At 34.7% G+C, this 19,744-nt stretch overlaps 1 protein-coding gene and 1 pseudogene across 1 annotated transcript in view; both read right to left on the reverse strand.

Moving 5' to 3' along the window:
• Positions 1 to 3,917: 3,917 nt before the first annotated feature.
• The window catches only part of LOC117701876 (kelch-like protein 1), a gene marked incomplete at its 3' end in the record, with an annotated part of 35,037 nt that continues 19,210 nt past the window's right edge, over positions 3,918 to 19,744 (reverse strand). The window contains exon 3 of the mRNA XM_034493285.2: positions 3,918 to 4,114. Within this exon, the coding sequence (XP_034349176.2) occupies positions 3,918 to 4,114 (197 nt within the window). The remainder of the gene's footprint in view (positions 4,115 to 19,744) is intronic.
• LOC117701877 (ubiquitin-conjugating enzyme E2 D4 pseudogene) lies at positions 13,774 to 14,125 on the reverse strand (annotated as a pseudogene).

Below are 19,744 nucleotides of genomic sequence, written 5' to 3' on the forward strand. Positions count from 1 at the left end.
TGATTTTTAGAGCTGTTTCTACACGCATAAGCCAAAGATTGAATTAGTATTGGAGATTCCATTTCACACTGCTTGTCTAATATTGGGTTTTCAGTCAAAACTTTTCTACGGGTTTTACACATGAAACACTCACCTGGGTCACACAATTGCAAAAAACAAACTAACAAATGATAAGGTCTGGTTTGTGCAAAGCAAAGTTCTTAGGAAGCAAATAAAACTAAATCAAATTTCTTAGGAAGCAAATAAAACTAGACTACTCATGTGTAAACAATTTGAATAAAAATTTGAGGGAATCTACATTATGACATTATACAGATAGTAGGAAAAATGAGTGTTTAGTGTTACTGAATTCATTTTTAAAAAGTACAACTAAAAGTAATAAATATACTTTGAAAGCATAGATGATATAGATTGACTAATAATATGCTCCTGATTAAACAGAATCAAGAGGCAAATTTGTGATCAGAAATTATAACATCAAATGTAAACGACTATTTTTCAAGTGTTAAATGTTAAGGAAGAAAAACTACAAAGGACAAATGGGTAGAAATGGGTAGTAACTATTTTTCTCTTAAATATTAACCATGAACAACTGAAGGATACTGTATATTCATAGTTCTGAAATTTTGGACATAATTTAAATTTCAATAGACATAGTATTACACATAATTCATTCACCATCTCAAAGATAAAATTTTATGGAAGCATCAGAGCATACAATATCATACCTAGAAATCTTTCATTGTTTTATGTGTGCTTTCATAAATAATATACACATTAAAACTGTAAAATTAGTGTTAATTTTTCAAACAAAGTAAAGGCAGTCCAAGCAGCTGCAAAGAAAACATTTTTTATTACTGAATTAATAATTTCCAACCAGACCAGAAGGGACTATTATCCCTCTTGATATGGCAGCATACTGTTATTTGGCTAAGTAAGCCTGGGGCTCTAAACTGTAATGAAATGTGCCCAATTAAATGACAGCAGGTGGACCTTGATATTTTGGTTGATAAAGTACTTGTTTACACTGATTTTGAATGCTTTATATCATTTCAAAAATGGTGCTGTGACCTGTCATGGAATCTTTCCAAAGATTCAGTAAGAGAATAACAATCTGTTTCTTCTTTTATCTATGAGTTTTATCAAACTTTTAATCTGATTAAAAATTTAAAAATATAAACATTAGAAGATACTGAAATTCTAAGATTAATGATTAGGATACTTTTAAATATTGATTACATTTGTAACTTAAAAATGATTGTTCTGTTTTACTTTTGAAATAAAAAGGATCAAAAATTTTTACTTTTGCTTACTATGTGTAATTTTACTGTGAGTTGCTAATGAAATAGTCTATAACATTTTATTTATTTATTTAAATAATCAAAATCAAAGTTACTTATATAAAACATATTACTAATCTAGAGTATCCTTTATTGTATGTATGTGTATGACATTAGAATAATTGTACCTAGCAAGTGAACTATAATAAATATTGAGTTTTGTATCAATTTATACTTTCTTTACTGGAAGTAATATGAAAAATCCATCAACATGAAAGAGACACATTTAAAATGTACAACTCATGGGTTTAGAGATGACTCAGTGGTTAAGAACATTGTTATTCTTTTTTAAAAATAATTAATTTTATTTTCAATGTTCATTGGTGTTTTGACTACAAGTATCTCTGTGTGAGGTGTCAGATCTCTGGAACTAGAGTTAACACAGGTGTGAACTGCCATGTCAGAGGATTAAACCATATTCCTCTGGGAGAGCAGCTGAGTCTCTTGACTGCTAAGCCATCTCTCTTGTGTCCCCGTTGCTGTTTTTGAAAGTGACCTGTAGCGGCGTATGTTCCCATGCTAATTATGCTACCAAAAAACCTGTTTTCAGTATTCCTGCACATGAAGCTAAAGGAAGCCTGTCCCCAGTGATGGTTGACTAGTAAATAAAGTCAATGAGTGGGCAGGGAGATAGAGGTAGGACTTTTAGGATTCTTGGGAAAGGATTGAGGAAAGAGGAAGAGGGGAATTCTGCCATGACGAGGGCATAGGAGAAGGACCACTTCTGAAGGCGCAGGAGGGCGAGACAGCCAACATGCAGGTTCAAAAAGAAAGTGGCCCCAGGAGAGCTGCCCAGCAGGGTCCGGGCAGTAATGATAAAATATAGATTCAGTAAATGGTAACTTGGGTATATCGGAGGTGAGTGTCTTTAGCCAGTGGAGTTAGGGAGTGGTCTAGCCATTGAGCTCTTTAAGGTATTTAAAATATAACACTGTGTATGTCTGTCCTTCTAGGGAACCCAGAGCATTGGGGCAGTAGCAAGAAGCATGCACATGTACCCACTGGGAAGTAAAGAGCAGATTAACATAATGTTTTATAGAGTAAATTAGCATAATACTAAAACAGTGACCCAGGTTCAATTTCCAGAAACCTTATGGAGGCACACAGCAAAAGGTGCACATACATACATACATACACACATGTGGATCAAACAACAAAAGAAATAAGATAAAATAAAATTTTAAAAGTTAAAAACATAAAAATAAGGTATACAATTAAAAGGACTTTTACAAGCTTTATAATTCTGATGAAAGCACCACTATAGAATGAAAGTTGTTGCAAACCAACCACAATTTTGAAATGTTTCAAGGATATTTGTTGACTGCTTTGCATGCCTCTTATACTTTCGAATTATGAAAACATTTTGTAAAGTTAACTTTAGAAAATACATACCAAGTGTTGTCTATTTGTAAATATTTGCCTTGAAAAAAATTGCAAATTTGTATACCAGACAGGCATAAGAACTGGCAAGGTGGGCGGGCTCAAACCCCGGTATCTCAGAGATCTGAGACAGCAGGACTGGAGCTGCCTTCTTCTTGCCTGCTCTGTAGCATTGACCATGATGCCCAACTGAGAGGACCTCAGGCAGTCAGTCACATAATGCAGCACCTCAGATGCCTCTCACATGCTAACAAAGCATCTCAGTAAACTTAGACTTCAGCTAATGACCTTCCCTTCCTGGATACTCTCATGCCCTTCTCAAAATAATCCCTGGTTCATCCCAAATAAAGTATATGCATTCACATGCAGAACCAATGAAGAAACACGAACAAGCTGAGATAGTCTCAGAGAGCTGTTTTTTTAGAGATGGCCAATCAGAAGAAAGGGGTACAACATTATGACTAAAGAAGAAGGCTTTCTCTCATTTCCTGCAACTGAGGCACTCAGCACGAGCTCCCACTTGGATTGGACCCTGTTCATCTTCAGGTCTAGCATGCCATGACATTCTCAGGCCAGTAAGAGAGATGGGGATACCCTGTCCCCTGCTGTTCCTGACTTCTCCAGGCAGTAAATTAGAGGTGCCCATGTACCCAGAAACATTTATCTCAGACCAAGCTTTCATTTTTCTGGTTTGGTGAACACATTACTCTGATGCCCTGAAGGGGGCTTCAGACTCTGCCTTCTCTCTGAGCTGGTGTATTGGCAGTACCCAGACACAGCTGGCTGAGAAAGACTGAAGCAGGGACCCATACCAATGACACAAATAAACACTGTACACTACCCATTTCAGTTGCAAGATTAATATCCACAAATCTTTCAGATAGAGTTGCCCTATATATAATCCTATATGATAGACTTTGAAAAAAAAATTGGTTTATCAACATTTAGAATCCTAGATAGTCAACATCCAAATGTCAATATTGTGTATAAAAATAATAATGTCATAAAATTAACATATGGCCAATATTATTATTTACCTTGAGACTTTAAAATATTATGTAATAACAGTCAAAATGAAAATATACTAATCACATGACACATTTTAATCACAAAATGATTATAGGAAGCCATAACAGTTCCTGTCTCATTTGATATTATACTGCAATACTCCACTGCTTAAATATTAAGTCTCCTTACCATGGTATAGCTGTGTGCCACCTTCATTAATTCAATACATCCTTGAGCATCTGCAAATGCCCGGATTCCTAAACAGTTGGATGGATGCAGAAGTTTCATGAGGAAGTGACAACACACTTCAACCACTTGAGGGAGCTGGAGAAGGCACGCAGCTGCAAGGAGGTTTTCAATCGTGTCTTCTTTTAATTCCAAACAACCTAAAGTGCAACCAAAAAATTGTATGAAATTTGTTTTTTTTAGCGTTTCTCACATGGCTCATATAGTAACTAGGTCTTTCCTCACTTAAGTTGGGATGTTTGACTGTCCTGATAATGTGCCAGTCTTATACAGGCAGCATAGTTACTCTTAATTAATATGTACAACAGTACACAAACAATTAACATTCTTTAAGAGGTATTTTCAATCATTTTTTCCTAAGAATTGATGACATTTCACCTAATATATGGAATATATTTTAAGTTCTTGTCATTAAACTGTCAGCAAAAGGGAAGATTATGTATTAAAAACTGTAACACACTTAACCTGCCCTTCATCCACGCATGCCCTCCTCTACTAGCTGTTTCAAGTGATAAGTAAACCCTTCTAGAGGAGGAATGTAAGATACAAGAGAGACATCTAACATAAATCAAAACATGGACAGTGTGGTACACACTAGAATCACTAGCTTAAAAATGTTATTAAATAACAGATATAATAAAATAAATATTTAAATATGCAAATATAACAATTCATAAATATATACCTGTATTTATAATAATAAATTAAAAAATAGTAAAGACATCTCAAAATTTATAATAATGTACTAATTATTGAGTCTAATGTGCTAATTATTGAGTTGAAGTCAAACTTTACAGTTACATGAAATTCAAAAAATATTGTCATTATATTATATATTTGGGAAAATATTTTCTAAATTATTTAATAAAGTCTTCAAAAGAGTAGAAACATACTTTCTAAACAAAGATGTGAAAATCAGATAAATGTTGATAGCATATGTTTAGTAGTATAACTCTGATTTGAAATAGCAGACAGATAAATATCTTTAATTTTACATTCTCTCAGTAGAATTTGTACACAAACATCAGGCTTGGCTTGCTATTTGTGAGAAGCAGTACTTTCCAGAATTATTCTTGGCTGCAGTCTGAGAACTTTGGCTCAGAAGACTAGAAACCACTGAACTTTCACATATTTCCTTCTGCATGTCTGGAACACTTGTACATTGCCATTAAAGGTTGCCTAGGTGACCAGCCTCTAGTATAAAATTTCTAGTTATAGAGTCAGTAATGAGTCTCCCTGCCTGGTACAACTTTACATATTTTATCACGAATGAGTATACTGGATCCCTCAGGCTTGCACTGGATGAGAGCTTCAGGAGTGTGGACTTCATGTTCTTTGAATGTATTGGATGAATCTTTGTCTCTTTCTCAGGGTGCTTTATATTCTGGTTGTCATAATAAATTACGGGCATTGGTGCAACAACGAGCAAGCTCTGTTCAATTATTTTGTGAGCCACTGTATTTAGATAAAGTTTTGGAAATTTCCACTTACAATGTTCTGACCATAAAAGTTGGAGTTTTGAGCTTAAAAGACAAATGTGTCAGGGTTTCATTCATCCCAAATTTATATTAACATCCATTGTAATTATATTTAACATTCTACAAACATTTTAATGGAAATGTAAAATGTGAATTTATTATTGTTATGAGTATGTGATGAACCCAGACAATCCCAAAATTAAACAACTAATAAACAAATTTAAAAAACCACTTAAAAATGTAGTACAAAGTGAGAATAATTAAACTGGATAAGGTAGCTCCTAACAAACACAAACAGAACAATGGATATGAACAATGCATCTATAAATAAGAACATACAAAATAAAATCACATGGAAAGCAATGGCTAAAAGTAAATTGAAAGGAAGATAATCACTGAACAAGTCAAATAATCATGAACAAACCATGTAACACACTTTATAAAACTTATCATATATAAAATTTACTCAAGAAAGATTATAGGCATAAAAGTTAAACCCTGATTATAAATCTTATTTAAAACTAAAAGAAAATCCCTGTGACCTTAAGTCAATGAGGTATTTTAGATAAATATCAAAGTATAATCCTATAAGGATGGAAGAAATTTGACTTCATGAAATTCATCTCAAGCAGCACAGTATGAGAAACAAAGAGCTAAGTCTTGAATTAGGAAGGTGCCTACATATCATATACCTGATAGAAGATTGTCCAGATTGTACTAAGATCTCAAAAATCCAACCATAAGAATAAAATAATGTAAAGGTTTCTATGTTTCCTTTTTGTAGATAAGCTCTAAGTAAAATGACCTGATCAAGTTCTAATCATGGATTAGAGATTTTTATTTTTATTTAGTTTAATTTGTGGGCTGCAGGGTTTTCTCCTGTTGTGGAACAGTTTCCAACATTGCATCCGGAAGGGAAGGGAGGCTGTTTAAGCAGGAAGGCAAACAAGTCAAAGGACTTCAGGAAGTCCCTGAAACTGACCAATTGACTAGGCCTGTGCAAAGAAGAAAAGCTTTCACAGAGGAGCTGGGCTGGAAAGGAGACTCTCAGAGAAAAGCTGAAAGATGGCTCTGAGACCAAGCCAGCTGCCTGAAAGAAATAGAAACAAGCTAAGCAGTCTGTAAGAGTCTCATATCAGAGTCACTCGCAAAAGACACTCTCCAATGTTTTGAGCTGCTTGCAAGCTATGTCGTATGCCCCGGGTTTCCCAGATGTTGTAAGCTGGGATGAACCTAGGTGATGAAGCTGTTTTTGAGTCATTTCTGTGCCTGTCACTCATCACTCATATCCCTGTAAGTAACACCAATAAAATTTATTGGCTCACCAAGTTGGAAAAAGAAAAGGAAAAAAAAAAAAAGAGAATAAAAAAGGCAAGAAAATTTTAAGTAGAAAAGGTTTTTGTTTGCTTACTTGTTTTTCCAGCTGAGATGTATGCATTAAAATTAGTGGATGTGATCAGTGTTTCTTGAGATCCTCAACACTACCACAGTGAAACGATGTGAATCACAGTTAGCACCAGAGCTGAACCTTGTTTGCTGGAACTCCACAAATAAAGTGGGAAATGCTTTTGCACTTTGACTTTTTCTAACACTCATCTATTCTATTAAGATTCAGCTGAGGCCAAATAAATGAATCTATCATACACCCTTAAGCAATCATATATGTACTGACAAGTCCTAGAATGAGTGGAACTATCCTCAAGAAAACACCTCGCAGTAATAAGGAAGATGCAGAAACATGACTGTACTAAGTGATGGTGATGAATAGGAAGAAAATTTCCCCAAATTAATACAAATTTCCAAGTCACTAAAACTCTTTAAAAATTCTGAAAAATACTGTACTTATGCATTCAGAATATATATATATATATATATATATATCTCCATTCTAATTCTATTTCATTCTAGAAATACATATATATGTATATATACATATATATTTCTCTCTATATATACATATATATATATTTCTATATATTTATATACACACATATATACATACATATATACATGTTCAGTTTGGGGTGGAAGCAAGAAACTTATTTCAGATACAGAACCATAAAATAGAAGCTTTATTTTCTGAGTACTCAGGGAGGTGTCCAGTTGCAGTTCTGAACTGTATTCCTGAAGGGAGACTTTACAGCATTTTTAAAGGACTGGGGAGCTGCAGTGTCATTCACTTGTATTTTGTATTATTTTGTACTTTGGATTTTGACATTATGGGTTAAGAAAGATCGTTTGTTTGAAGACTGGCCCATATCCAGGGCACCTGGCTTCATTCTCTTAGATATTAGGTCTGGATCTCATAGTGACAAGGGGACAAAGGAGCAGGCCAGCTATGTGTAGTCAATAGGAGCATAACAAGCAGTTGGGTATTTACTTTTACAACTTATGTACCTTTGTTTAAACAATAGCCATTGTAATCTTTACTGGTTAAAAGGCAATTAGCAAAACCTTTGGAGAAGTGGGACAGGTGTTCTTTCTAGGCCTGGGGACATGAACTTGTCTGACACTGCCATCCAGACAAGATGTCTGGACTCCATAACTTTACAACTCCATTTCTTTACAACAGAAGCTGTTCAGCTATTGGGAAGTCCCCAGATTCCCTAGGGCCTGGGACTTTGAATTTTGTCTCTCCCAATATTAGATGATGTCTGAAAATGGAATTGCACTAAGTTTATTTGGCTTGTTCCCAACACATATACTTATTAAAATGTGTACAAATATGTATGCAACAAGAAATAATGGAAAAGGAAGCCATGAAATTTGAAAGAGAGCAAGTAGGTATTTATATAGGGTGAAGAAAAGGAGATGTGGAAACAATCCAAAGAAAAGTTTTACAGCAAAATGAGGTCTTCCAAGCTGTGTAGGTTTTGGGAATAAAAAAAAACAAAGCAAAACAAAAACAAAAAAACAAGAAGATTCCAAAAGGCATAAGAAAATTTTGGTGTCAATAGATGCATGTATTGCTTTTGGTAGTTATTACAGGTTTATGGCTGCATACAAATGACAAATTGAGGAAATTGCTTATTAACAATTTTAATTAATTAAGTATGTAGTATATTGTGATCTTTTTCTATAATACTATATTGAATAATCTTAGGGTAAATTATTGTTAATTTTAGTGATTAAATTAAACTATGAACATTACCTGTCTCAGAGAGTTAAAATGCTTTATTATTTTCAAGTTCAAATATATCCAATGGTAGAGAATATTTTTAAAAGCCAGAAGGCACAAATGGAATAACAGCAAGTGTTGAGCTTGAATGCACACAGATTGAGCTAGCTCATGCATGATATATTTCTTTATATATCCATAACTTGACCATTTATTTAACATACTCAGATGCTAAAAAGGCAAAAATTGGCCAAGTATTTCACTTTAAAGTTGCCTAAAAATATGTGAATACTGTTAACGTGGAGAAAATGTAATTTTATGCTGTTATTTAAAGCTTACCTTGGAGGCATAGTATTTCTGAGTAGGTTTTGTAAAAGGGAAATTCTATAAGTTGGCACTTGGCTTCTGTTATAGCTTGAATTGTAAATGTTCCCTACAGGGTTAGGTTTACATCCTTCATTCCCAGCACGTAGCATTATTTTGAAAGCTGTGAGAACTTTAGAAGGTGAGCTACCTTGCAGAGGTAACTCACTATTGTGATCTATTGCTGGCTACATTTCACTTTTTTCTGTTTTCTCAGCTTCCTGCTCTAGCCCAGTGAAGGATACTTAGAAGTATGCTTCTGGCATAGTGAACTCTGATTTTAAAAATATGTTCATTATTATTGTTATTACTGTATCTACAATTCAGCCATTGCTCTCCCCTTCCATTCCCTGCTCTCACACCCATCGCATTCCTCCTCTCTCCTGTCTCTGAGAGGATGATCCCCCATCTTCAGACCTCCCTGCTCCCTAATTCCTTAAATATCTAGAGGATTAAGTGGATATTCTCTAACTGAGGTTAGCCCAGGCAGTCCTCTGCTGTATATGTATCCTGGTGGAGGGGGGACTCAGACCAGCTCTTATAAACTGACTGGTTGGTGGCTCAGTGTCAGATCTTAAGGGTCCAGATTAGCTGAGACTGCTGGTTTTCATATAGGGTCAACCTTCTCCTCAGCTTCTTCTAGCTTTTCCCCAATTAAACCTCAGGGGTCTTGACTTCAGTTTAACGTTGGGTGTAAGTATCTGTGTTGTTTCAGTTTGCTGCTTCTTGGGCCTCTCTGAGGACAGCCATGCTAGGCTCTTGTCTGTAAGCACACCCAGCAATAGTAATAGTGTCAGGCCTTGGTGTCTCCCCATGATATGAACCCCCAGTTGGAGCAGTCACTGAATTACCTTTTTCTACGTCTCTTTTCCATTTTTGTCCCTGCAGTTCTTTTAGACAGGAAGAGTACTGGGTCAGAAATTTTGAGTGTGGGTTATTAACACCTTCCTTCCACTTGAGGCCCTGTCTATCTACTGGAGGTGGACTCTTCAAGTTCTCTCTCCCCATTCTTGGGCATTTCGTCTAAGGTCATTCCCATTGAGTCTTGAGAGTCTCTTACCTCCTAGGTACGTTCTAGAGGGTCTCCCTACCTCCCACCTTTGAGGCTCCATGTTTCTATTCATTCTGCTGGCCCTCTGGGCTTCTCTTGTGCTAGCCTCCAATACCTGATCCTGTTCCTCCCTTCCCCACCCACTCCCCTCTCACACCCAAGTCTCTTCCTCCCTTTGCTTCCCATGGTTATTTTCTTCTCCCTTCTAAGTGGAATTGAAGCATCCTTACTTAGTCTTTCTGCTGGTTAAACTTCTTAAATTCTGTGGGTTGAATCCTATGTATTCTGTATTTTTTTTTTTTTTTGGCTAATATCCACTTATTAGTATATACCATGCATGTCCTTTGGTTCAGAGTTACCTCACTCAGGATGATATTTTCTAGTTTCATCCATTTGCCTGCAAAACTCATGATGTTCTTGTTCTTAATAGAGGAATAGTATTCCAGTGTGTAAATGAACCATATTTTCTATTTCCATTCTTCAGTTGAGGATCATCTGGGTTGTTCCCAGCTTCTGGCTATCACAGATAAGGCCACTATGAACATACTGGAACATATGCTCCTGTGGCATGGCGGGGCATCTTTTGGGTATATTCCCAAGAGTGGTATAGCTGGGTCTTTAATTATGTCTATTTCCAATTTTCTGAGGATCTGCCAGATTGATTTCCAGAGTGGTTGTACCAGTTTGCAATCCTACCAGTAATGGATGATCTCCATGTCCTCACCAGCATCTGCTGTCACCTGAGTTTTTGTTCATAGTCATTCTGATTAGTGTAAGGTTTTTCACTAATTCAGGGTTTTTTTGATTTGCATTTCCCTGATCACTAAGGACTTTGAATATTTCTGTAAATGCTTCTTGGGAATTCTAGATTCTTCTGTTGTGAATTCTTTAATTAGCTCTGTCCTTTTTTTAGCTTAGGTGTTTGGGTTTTTGGAGAATAGCTAATAGAGATTATTATTATTATTATTATTATTATTATTATTATTATTATTTTAGATATTAGCCTTCTATTGAATGTGGGTGTTAATGAAGATTTTTCACAATCTGTCAGCTGACAATTTGTTCTATTGACTGGGTCTTTTGCCTTACAGAAAGCCTTCAGTTTCATGAGGTCTCATTTATCAATTGTTGATCTTAGACTCTTAGGGCATTAGTGTTCTGTTTAGAAAAATTCCCCATGTGTTCAAGATTCTTTCCCATTTTCTTTTCTGTTTGATTCAGTGTACCTGGTTTTATGTTGAGGTCCTCGATCCACTTAGACTCAAGCTTTGTGCAAGGTGACAAATATGGATCTATTTTTATTTTTCTGCATGTAGACTGTCAGGTAGTCTAGCACCATTTTTGACGATAATTTCTGTTTTCCATTGTATGTTTTTTAGACTCTTAGTCAAAGCTCATGTGTTCTTAAAAGTCTGGGCTTATTTTACTCCATTGATCAACCTGTATGTCTTTGTAACAGGACCATGGGTTTGTTTATTTCCCACTATTGCTTTGTAGTACAGCTTGAAGTCAAGGATGGTGATTTCCCTCAGAAGTTCTTTTATTGTTAAGAGTTGTTTTTACTACCCTGGGATTTTTGTTGTTCCAAATGAAATTGAGAATATCTTTTTCTATGTCTCTGAAGAACTTTGTTGAAATGTTGATGGAGATTGCATTGAATCTGTAGATTGCTTTTGGTAGGATGGCTATGTTTCCTATGTTAATTCTACCAACCCATGAGCATGGGAGATCTTTCCATCTTCTGGGTTCTTTGTTTTCTTTTGTCAGAAATTTGAAATTTTTGTCATACAGATCTTTCAATTGCTTGGTAGTATATTTTATACTACTTGTGGCTATTGTGAAGGGTGTCATTTCCCTAATTTCTCCCTCAGCCCATTTATATGATTTGTATAACAGAAGGTTATTAATTTTTTAAGTTAATTTTATATCCAGCCACTTTGCTGAAGTTGTTTATCAGCTATAGAAGTTCTCTGGTAGAATTTTCGGGGTTGCTTATGTATACTATCATATCATCTGTAAATAGTGATATCTTGACTTCTTTTCCAATTTGTATCCCTTGATTCCTATTTGTTGTTTTACTGTTCTAGATAGAACTTTGAGTACTATATCAAATACATATGGGGAGAGTGAGCATCCTTGTCTTGTTGCAGATTTTAGTGGAATTGCTTAAAGTATTTTTTCATTTAATTGGATTTTGGCTGGTGGGTTTGCTTTTTCACATTCTGGTGAAATGAAACCCTTAAGAACTATTGGGTACTTCTTCTTTTTGACTTTTTCAGGGTTGACTTCGTCAATTTTTTTGTATATAAATATGAAAAATATCTGAAAAATTATAAAAGTAGATATTCTGAACAATCAAGATAGATTGTTCATAATGGAAGTGTGGTTAATTTTAATGTTTCGCTCACTCTTTTTTTTTTCTTTTTGTTTAATTGGCTATTATATTTACATTTAAGATTTTATCCCTTTACCCCACTTCCCCCCACTTCACTCACTCTTAAAGTAATCCTCGAACTCAATTAAGGTCTCTGTCTCTGAAAGATAAAGACTTAATATTCTATTAATCACAATCCACTGTAGATTAACTAAGATTTTCAAGTGTAAAATAGATTAAAAAATATTCAAAATATTACATTAGAAGCAATAAATATGTTTAGACCAATACAAAAAAAATGAGTATTGGGCTGTTTACATTTCTGGGAGACATATTTGACTCCCCTGTTCTAGAGAGCTGACTAGAAGCTAGAGTTATTAGCTAATATTAGATAACTAATGTTTATTTTCTTTTGTTACATTGCAAATCTAATACAAGATAATGAATGGAAATATAAAAATTACATTAGTGAAAAAAATTAGACAAAAATATATACAAATCATAGTTAGCACAGAAAAGTATTTGAAAGGCACTGGGACACTTGATAGGATGCCATGCAATCCTGTCTAACTTCTCTAATTCGTAAAGCAGGAAAATATAGTTACCAAACTCAGAGCAACATTAAGATTAATTCAATCTAATGTATTTTTTTTTCACTTCTGAAGGAATTTCCTTTTCATTTCCATTTAAAATACCTCTCCTTCCTTGTGTTCCAGTCTGTGAATGGCTTATGCTTGAATTTCATGTTTAGTTCCCAGTGGGAAAGCCTCATTACTTACAAAAGCATAACCCAAATCTCTCCATGTCTGAGAATCCCATCCTCTTTCTCAGGGTGTTACATGCATTACATGCCCTGATGCTCCTCACATGCTGTTTGCAGCATATAGAAGAAGGTAGCAGAAGATGGCTTTCAGGGGATGTTGCTCCAATTTCCAGGAGCCTCCAGGATGCACTCTGACTCCTGAGAATATAGTTCTGTGGCAGACTCTGGCAGACAAAGTAAGAAGAGGCCCACTCTGTGGTCATGTGGTCAGAGAGCAGGCTGGGCCCCTGTATAGTGCCACAGTGAGTAGTGGCACCATTTGAGGACAGGTACAGGAGGCATGCATGGCTTGGTTCCCCAGACACCAGCAGACAGGCTGGAGCCTAGACGAACTCTGGCGTAACCAAGAAGATTGTTGATCCAAACGGTAGTTGCTGATTTGGCATCAAAGTGTGGTACTGTCAAGGCCACAATGGCTGAAAGTAGCACCAACATGCTGTAGCCAGAGAAGTGAGTACCAACACTAATCAAAGATGTGTGAACAGAAGATGTTCTGTGAGTGCCTTAGCCAATAGCTCAGAGGTTTATAGGAAGACCACTCTGCCTGGCAAGCTTATTTTGGACAGGGTCTCCAATGGAGCCTTCAAGGCACTTATATAGCATATTTCTCTGTCCACTCTCTTGCTAGTCTGTTGTACTTCTCTCTGTCAGCCTTGTAAATGTGGGCTATTTCTGGCACCAGTGGATCATCAGGGTTGGGGTCGCAGAGCAGAGAGCAGATGGACAGGAGAACTTTAGACACAGTCAATGCTGGGGACCACTGTGACCTGAGGGTGTCCAGACAAATGCTGCCATTGCTGTTCATATTAGGGTGATAGATTCTGGTAGTGAAAGCAACAGTCATCACGCACAGGTCTTGAGGAACACTGAGCAGGAAGATCCCTCTGTAAGTCGGTCAGTTCCTTCTGGATCCGTTTCAGAGCCATGCTCCCACTGGTAGGGCCCCACAGGCCCATGGGGCATCCTAGGGGGCCCAGTCTAATGTCTTTAAGGAATCAAACTTGGCAGAAAGAAAAAAAAAGGGATGTGCTAACCCACTAAAAATTTAGAAAGTCATTATGTGTTGTACTATGGTAATTGTTAGAACTTGCAAATAAGAGTCAAATATGTACCCTGAATAGCCAGCCTATTAAATACCATAGATTGTTCAATAACACTGAAACTCCATAGAGTACCTCAAAATATAAATATATATTTTTTATTATTTCCCCAAACTAATCTTGTAAAATTCATTTTTACATGTATTGGTAGATTAAGAAACATATACACACAAGTGCTAAAACAAATAAGGCTAACTTACTTAATTGATTATTTTTATTTTTTACAGTAATTTTCAAATTTTCAAAAATTCTAGGGAAACTAACTAAAGTTTTAAACAATGATAAGGCACAAAATCAGTCTTTGAAGAGCCAGTATGTTATATTGAATTTAGAGTTTACTGTCTATTAAATTCTCTAGGATTAAAATGAGTATTCTGCTAATGTGCTTGCATAATTCATGCCACTTGAATTAAACCAGTTATAAAAAAGAATCAATGATTTACTTTTAATTATCGTAAAGAAGTCTGGGGGAAATTTAGTGGGTTAAGTCCAGGAAGAACATACATATTTTATTATTAAAAGAATATTAAATATCTTAGTGCCTTTGTACTGATATTTATTTCACTGGAATGTTGGCAGTAAGCATAAGCTTTCTTAGCATTCCCTATTTATGTACAAATATTTTCACTTTAGTAGCACCCAAGCATCTTTTACAAACGTGTTAACTCTTCAGTATGATTACACTTTGCTGTTAGGCAGTTTAATTTCCTATCCTTCTTTTTTTAAATTACCACGATTAGATAGACAGCTTCCTGTATTTGAACTTTGTCCTTATCAGTCGTTCCCAGGACCTGAAACTCTATTGGTAAACTTGCATTTCCACCAATCGTATTCATTAGAACTCTATTTCCTTAATCATCAATGAGCACAGTTTATTTTCATTGTTGCAGGGATTATATAAGCAATGAACCAAGAAGAAATTTCTAGAAGTGTGAATGAAAGCAGTATTTCAGTACGATGATCTTATGTACATTCTTTAAAAATATTATTTTATCTAAATTTTCATCTGTGATTAAAATTTGAGTACTGATACGTATATGTGTGTATATATGTAAAAATTATGTATCAAAATATACATCTCTATATATCAAAAACATTTTTATACCAAAAACTAATTATTATTGGTTGTAAAGTTCCAACTTAATTAAACATAGGTTCCATGTGCAATTCAGCATGTTGTTATTAAGAGATTAGTAAAGGGTACAAGATAGTAGATGTATAGTAAAATAAGGTATTTGAGTACGTTCACAGGAAATGGGGCCTCACACATTAACTTCTTCAAATATTTGCTATCTATAAGCCACTAACTTCGTGGCTTAAAGTCATGGGGATGATGAACAGTGCTTTGAACAAGCCACTATAGAGCCATAAGGGTGTCAATTTAAGTGACCTATTTTATTTTGAGAGAGAGACTTATAAGTCACTCTAATGAACTCCTGTCATAACATACTCTGTAAAAGTAAAGAATGATAGAGAATGAAACATTCAGTCTGTGTTCTGCCATTCATATTGTAGTAACAGGCTTATTGGATTATTATTGATCTCTGCAAGATTGCATATCCTGACCTGACTGGGCTGAATTTCAGTAACATTAGAGGTATTCCAATTACAGTCTAAAAAACAATGTTTCAATATAGTAATTAAGAGGATAGTTTAGATTTATCTTAAGGTGAGCTTGTCAGTACATTTTTGTAATAATTGTTATTCTTCAAATACTCTTGTAATTTGAGCTTTACACATTCTTAGCATCTTCAACTACACATCGGAATAATTTTTAATAGCCAGAATATAATATCTGACTATCTAATCATATCTAACTCATTTCTAAGTGATTTGAAATTAGAGTAATGCTATATTTAATGCCTAAATTTTTCTTCCTTAACTCGGTAATTTTTTAGATAATTTATGGGATATTTCCAGAATTATCATTGGAATCAGTATACCTAATTAAAGACTTTACATAAAACAGATTCTATCCAAGTTCATATATATGAATAAGTAAAGCTAAGAAAGGAATTTCATGTAGAGTAAAATAATTTCTGAAATATTAAGTTGGTTTAAACCTGAGCCCTTAAGAATATCAGCTGTTACATAGTAACTCAGATAATTCATGTCTAGTTGAATTTTTGGCAAACAGCATCCTGTGCAAACCACCAAGCAACCAGATTATTGCCAAAGCTATTGTTATCCTTTCATTAACTGATGGTAAAGCTCTTTTCCTGAGGACACAATGTGAATAACACTTTGAACATGGAGAATTTGACCTACCTAGAACTACCATACCTATTGAATAGTGATGAAGGTACTGAAACATCACTCTTTATGCTACCAGAAGAGAAAGGTAAATATTCACCCAGTTACAAATGCTTTTTATTTATTATAAGACCCGCCTGCAAGATAAACTGGTACAAATATCTGACTGTAGTTAAGGCTCACTCTATAACCTGGTACCCATGCCTGACACTGGTCAGCTGGTCAGAACCTGATACAACAACATACATGGAGGTAGAAGAAAAGAAATATTTCTGTTCTGCTAAATAAATGTGGCAATAAAATAACTCCTATCCACATTTTACTATACACATAGATCAGTGACTTGCTGAGGAATCATCCATCAGAGAACCTTCCCCTCTAACATATGAGAACTGATACAGGAACCCAAACTGGACAACATGCAGAGTGAGAGACTTTGGAGCACTCAGTACAAAATAGAATAACTTCATTAAATAATTACCCTCTGGGATTAGGGAACTCTAATAAAGAAGAGGCAGGAAGATTGCAAGAGCCAGAGGGGATGGATGACATGAAGGAAAGAAGGCCTGTTTTAGACACAACAGGACTGATGCAGTTATGAACACACAGAGACTCTGGTTGCATGCACAGAGTCTGCACAGGCCTATGCCAGATGGGATCCCAGTGCTGACAGAAAGTGGATAAAAATGCCCATATCTAACCTAGAAACTATTTCTATTTGAAAACCATACTCAAAGGAAATATTAATTTTTTCCATTGGAGTCTCATTTGGTATACAAACCACACTTTAGGGCAGGCTCATGCTAAGTAGCTCAAATGCATTATGGAGACTTTGTCTTACTGTACTTGGTCTGGGCTTTCCCCCCTCCTTTACAGGTCTTCTGCTTTCCAAGTTGGTTTGTGTCAGGTTTCTGTATCTTCCCATCTGTGTCTTAGTGTCCTTACATGCTCTTTGTGCTTGTCCTTTGGTCCTGTTTTGTGTGTTTGTTTGTTATGTTATATTTTAGTATGTTTGTTTTTTTTATTATCTTATTTTATCACTACTATTAATTTTGCTTGTCTATTTTTATTCTAGTAAAAAAAAAGTGGGGGTTACCTTGATTGGTTAGAGAATTAAAGAGAATCAGGGAAAAGGCCAGCAGGGAAAATATAATAAGAGTATGTTTATATGAGAAACATATCTATTTTTAAAAATTTTAAATAAAAGCAGAAACAGAAGAAAAGCAGAAAATATATATATTTCTACATGCGTACGACTTGGCTCACTAAAGATCAGTAGTGTCATAAGCAGAATTTTTAAAGATAAAGGGAAAATAGTATTAAATGAAAAAAATTTAAGGAAAAATTTGAATTTTCTTAGTTGTTTAATCAATAAAGTGTTATTAACCTTATGACTAACATCATTGTTATAATTAATATAAATTGTCTGTTAATATCTCTATAACATCAGGGCCTGTGAGAGGATGAAAGTATGATATGTTCTAGTAACAAGAGAAATTTTTTTATTTTCATTTTTAAATTACCATCTTATATACAACCAACTCTTTAATTGTACAAGCATATAGATAACAAATTTATATATCTATATATATCTATATATATCTCTCTATATATATAATATGGATGCCATATATATATAATATATGTATAAATATATAATATATAAAATATATATGTATATATATGGCATATATATGGCATATATATATATATATATATATATATATATATATATGACAGGCTACAAAGTAGAACTTTAGAGTTTGGGAGATTATGTCTAAGGTTCTGTTTCCCAGAATTGGAAAAATCTAAAGCAAGTCAATTCCAAGGAAAAATCTCTCACAGACAGCCAATCAGGAATTCAATCATGAATCTGCCCCACCACCTAGCTTGAATCAAGTAAAGTCAATCAATAAAAGTACCCCAAGTCTCCAAGAACATTACTCAATCACAAAGGCACCTATATTGGAGACAGAACTAACCAATCAAGGGAAAGAATGGTCAAAGTCTCCCAATCCTACCCTAACAGGCGTTAAATTGACCCTGGATATCCACACCTCTGTCTTCCATCCGGAAGTATGTTGAACCCTGGCTATTTGAGTCTGGAGAATCATTCTTCACAAATCGCATACACTTATATTTTATATGTAGAAATATATAATATTCTTGAAATATTATAATTTTTATTTTTAACATATATTCTGATTTCCAATTTAGTTTCTAACAGTTTTTTTTGCATATACCTATGTGTATTTCAATGTCTTTATGTGTTCTTCTGCTATTCCTTTGGCTCTTTCTTATCTGTCATTTTGTTTTACTGTATTCTGTTATGTTTGTGTTTATTTTACCTTATTTTATTATTGTTTCTATTATTTTTGTATTCTTATTTGTATTCTAAGGAAAGAAAGGGCGTTATTTTAATTGGGTGGGGAAGTGGAGAGGATCTGGCAAGATGTCCTTGAAAGGAAAATAATTAGAATACATTTTATTTTAAAAATCTATTTAAAAAATGACATAAAAAGAGAAAGTAGAAAAATGAGGGAAAGATGCTTACTCTTGCTTGTATATATTTTTCCTCACTAAAACATACAATAGCATGCTTTTTATTGTAAACTATTAAGATTATCCTTTTTATGTATCTTTCCTTAAAGTAACTCATTTTATTTGAGCTGGTAAAACTCCAAAACTTCTTTGTTTATAGCAGACAGAACAAATCATATCATTGTTGTTTATTTATTTCTTGCTGATATTTTCTAACTTTTGATTCAATTGTTTCTCATTTTTGTCCTTAACATAGGCAAGAAGCAGGGAAGGTGTTTCCCACACTTTGAAATGCATCAACGTATATCAGCAGCATGATACCCGGAAGATGGCTTTTCTTGCTTCATATTTAAGTTCTTCAAACTCTACAATCATTAAAGACTGCATTGTTCAAAAACAAGGGCATATAGGGAGAGGGGCTATAATTTGACAATAAAGATGATGAACTTCCAAGACTCTTAGCTTCGTCTTCAAATTCTGGCTATGACATTCAAAACTTTAAAGCTGCTGTAAACAAAGGTCTTGTGGTTGTTTACCTATAAGACCCTTGCTGGTAGACTGGCTCAACAAGTTCAAGCCCTGATCAGGACATATTTACCCAACAGTTGTGGGCCAATTAGTATCCTGTTTTTCTTGAAATTGGCCAGACATAAATTAGATGAGGCAACT

The sequence above is a fragment of the Arvicanthis niloticus genome, unplaced genomic scaffold (genome assembly GCF_011762505.2).
Source record: "Arvicanthis niloticus isolate mArvNil1 unplaced genomic scaffold, mArvNil1.pat.X pat_scaffold_293_arrow_ctg1, whole genome shotgun sequence".
Taxonomy (NCBI): Eukaryota; Metazoa; Chordata; class Mammalia; order Rodentia; family Muridae; genus Arvicanthis; species Arvicanthis niloticus.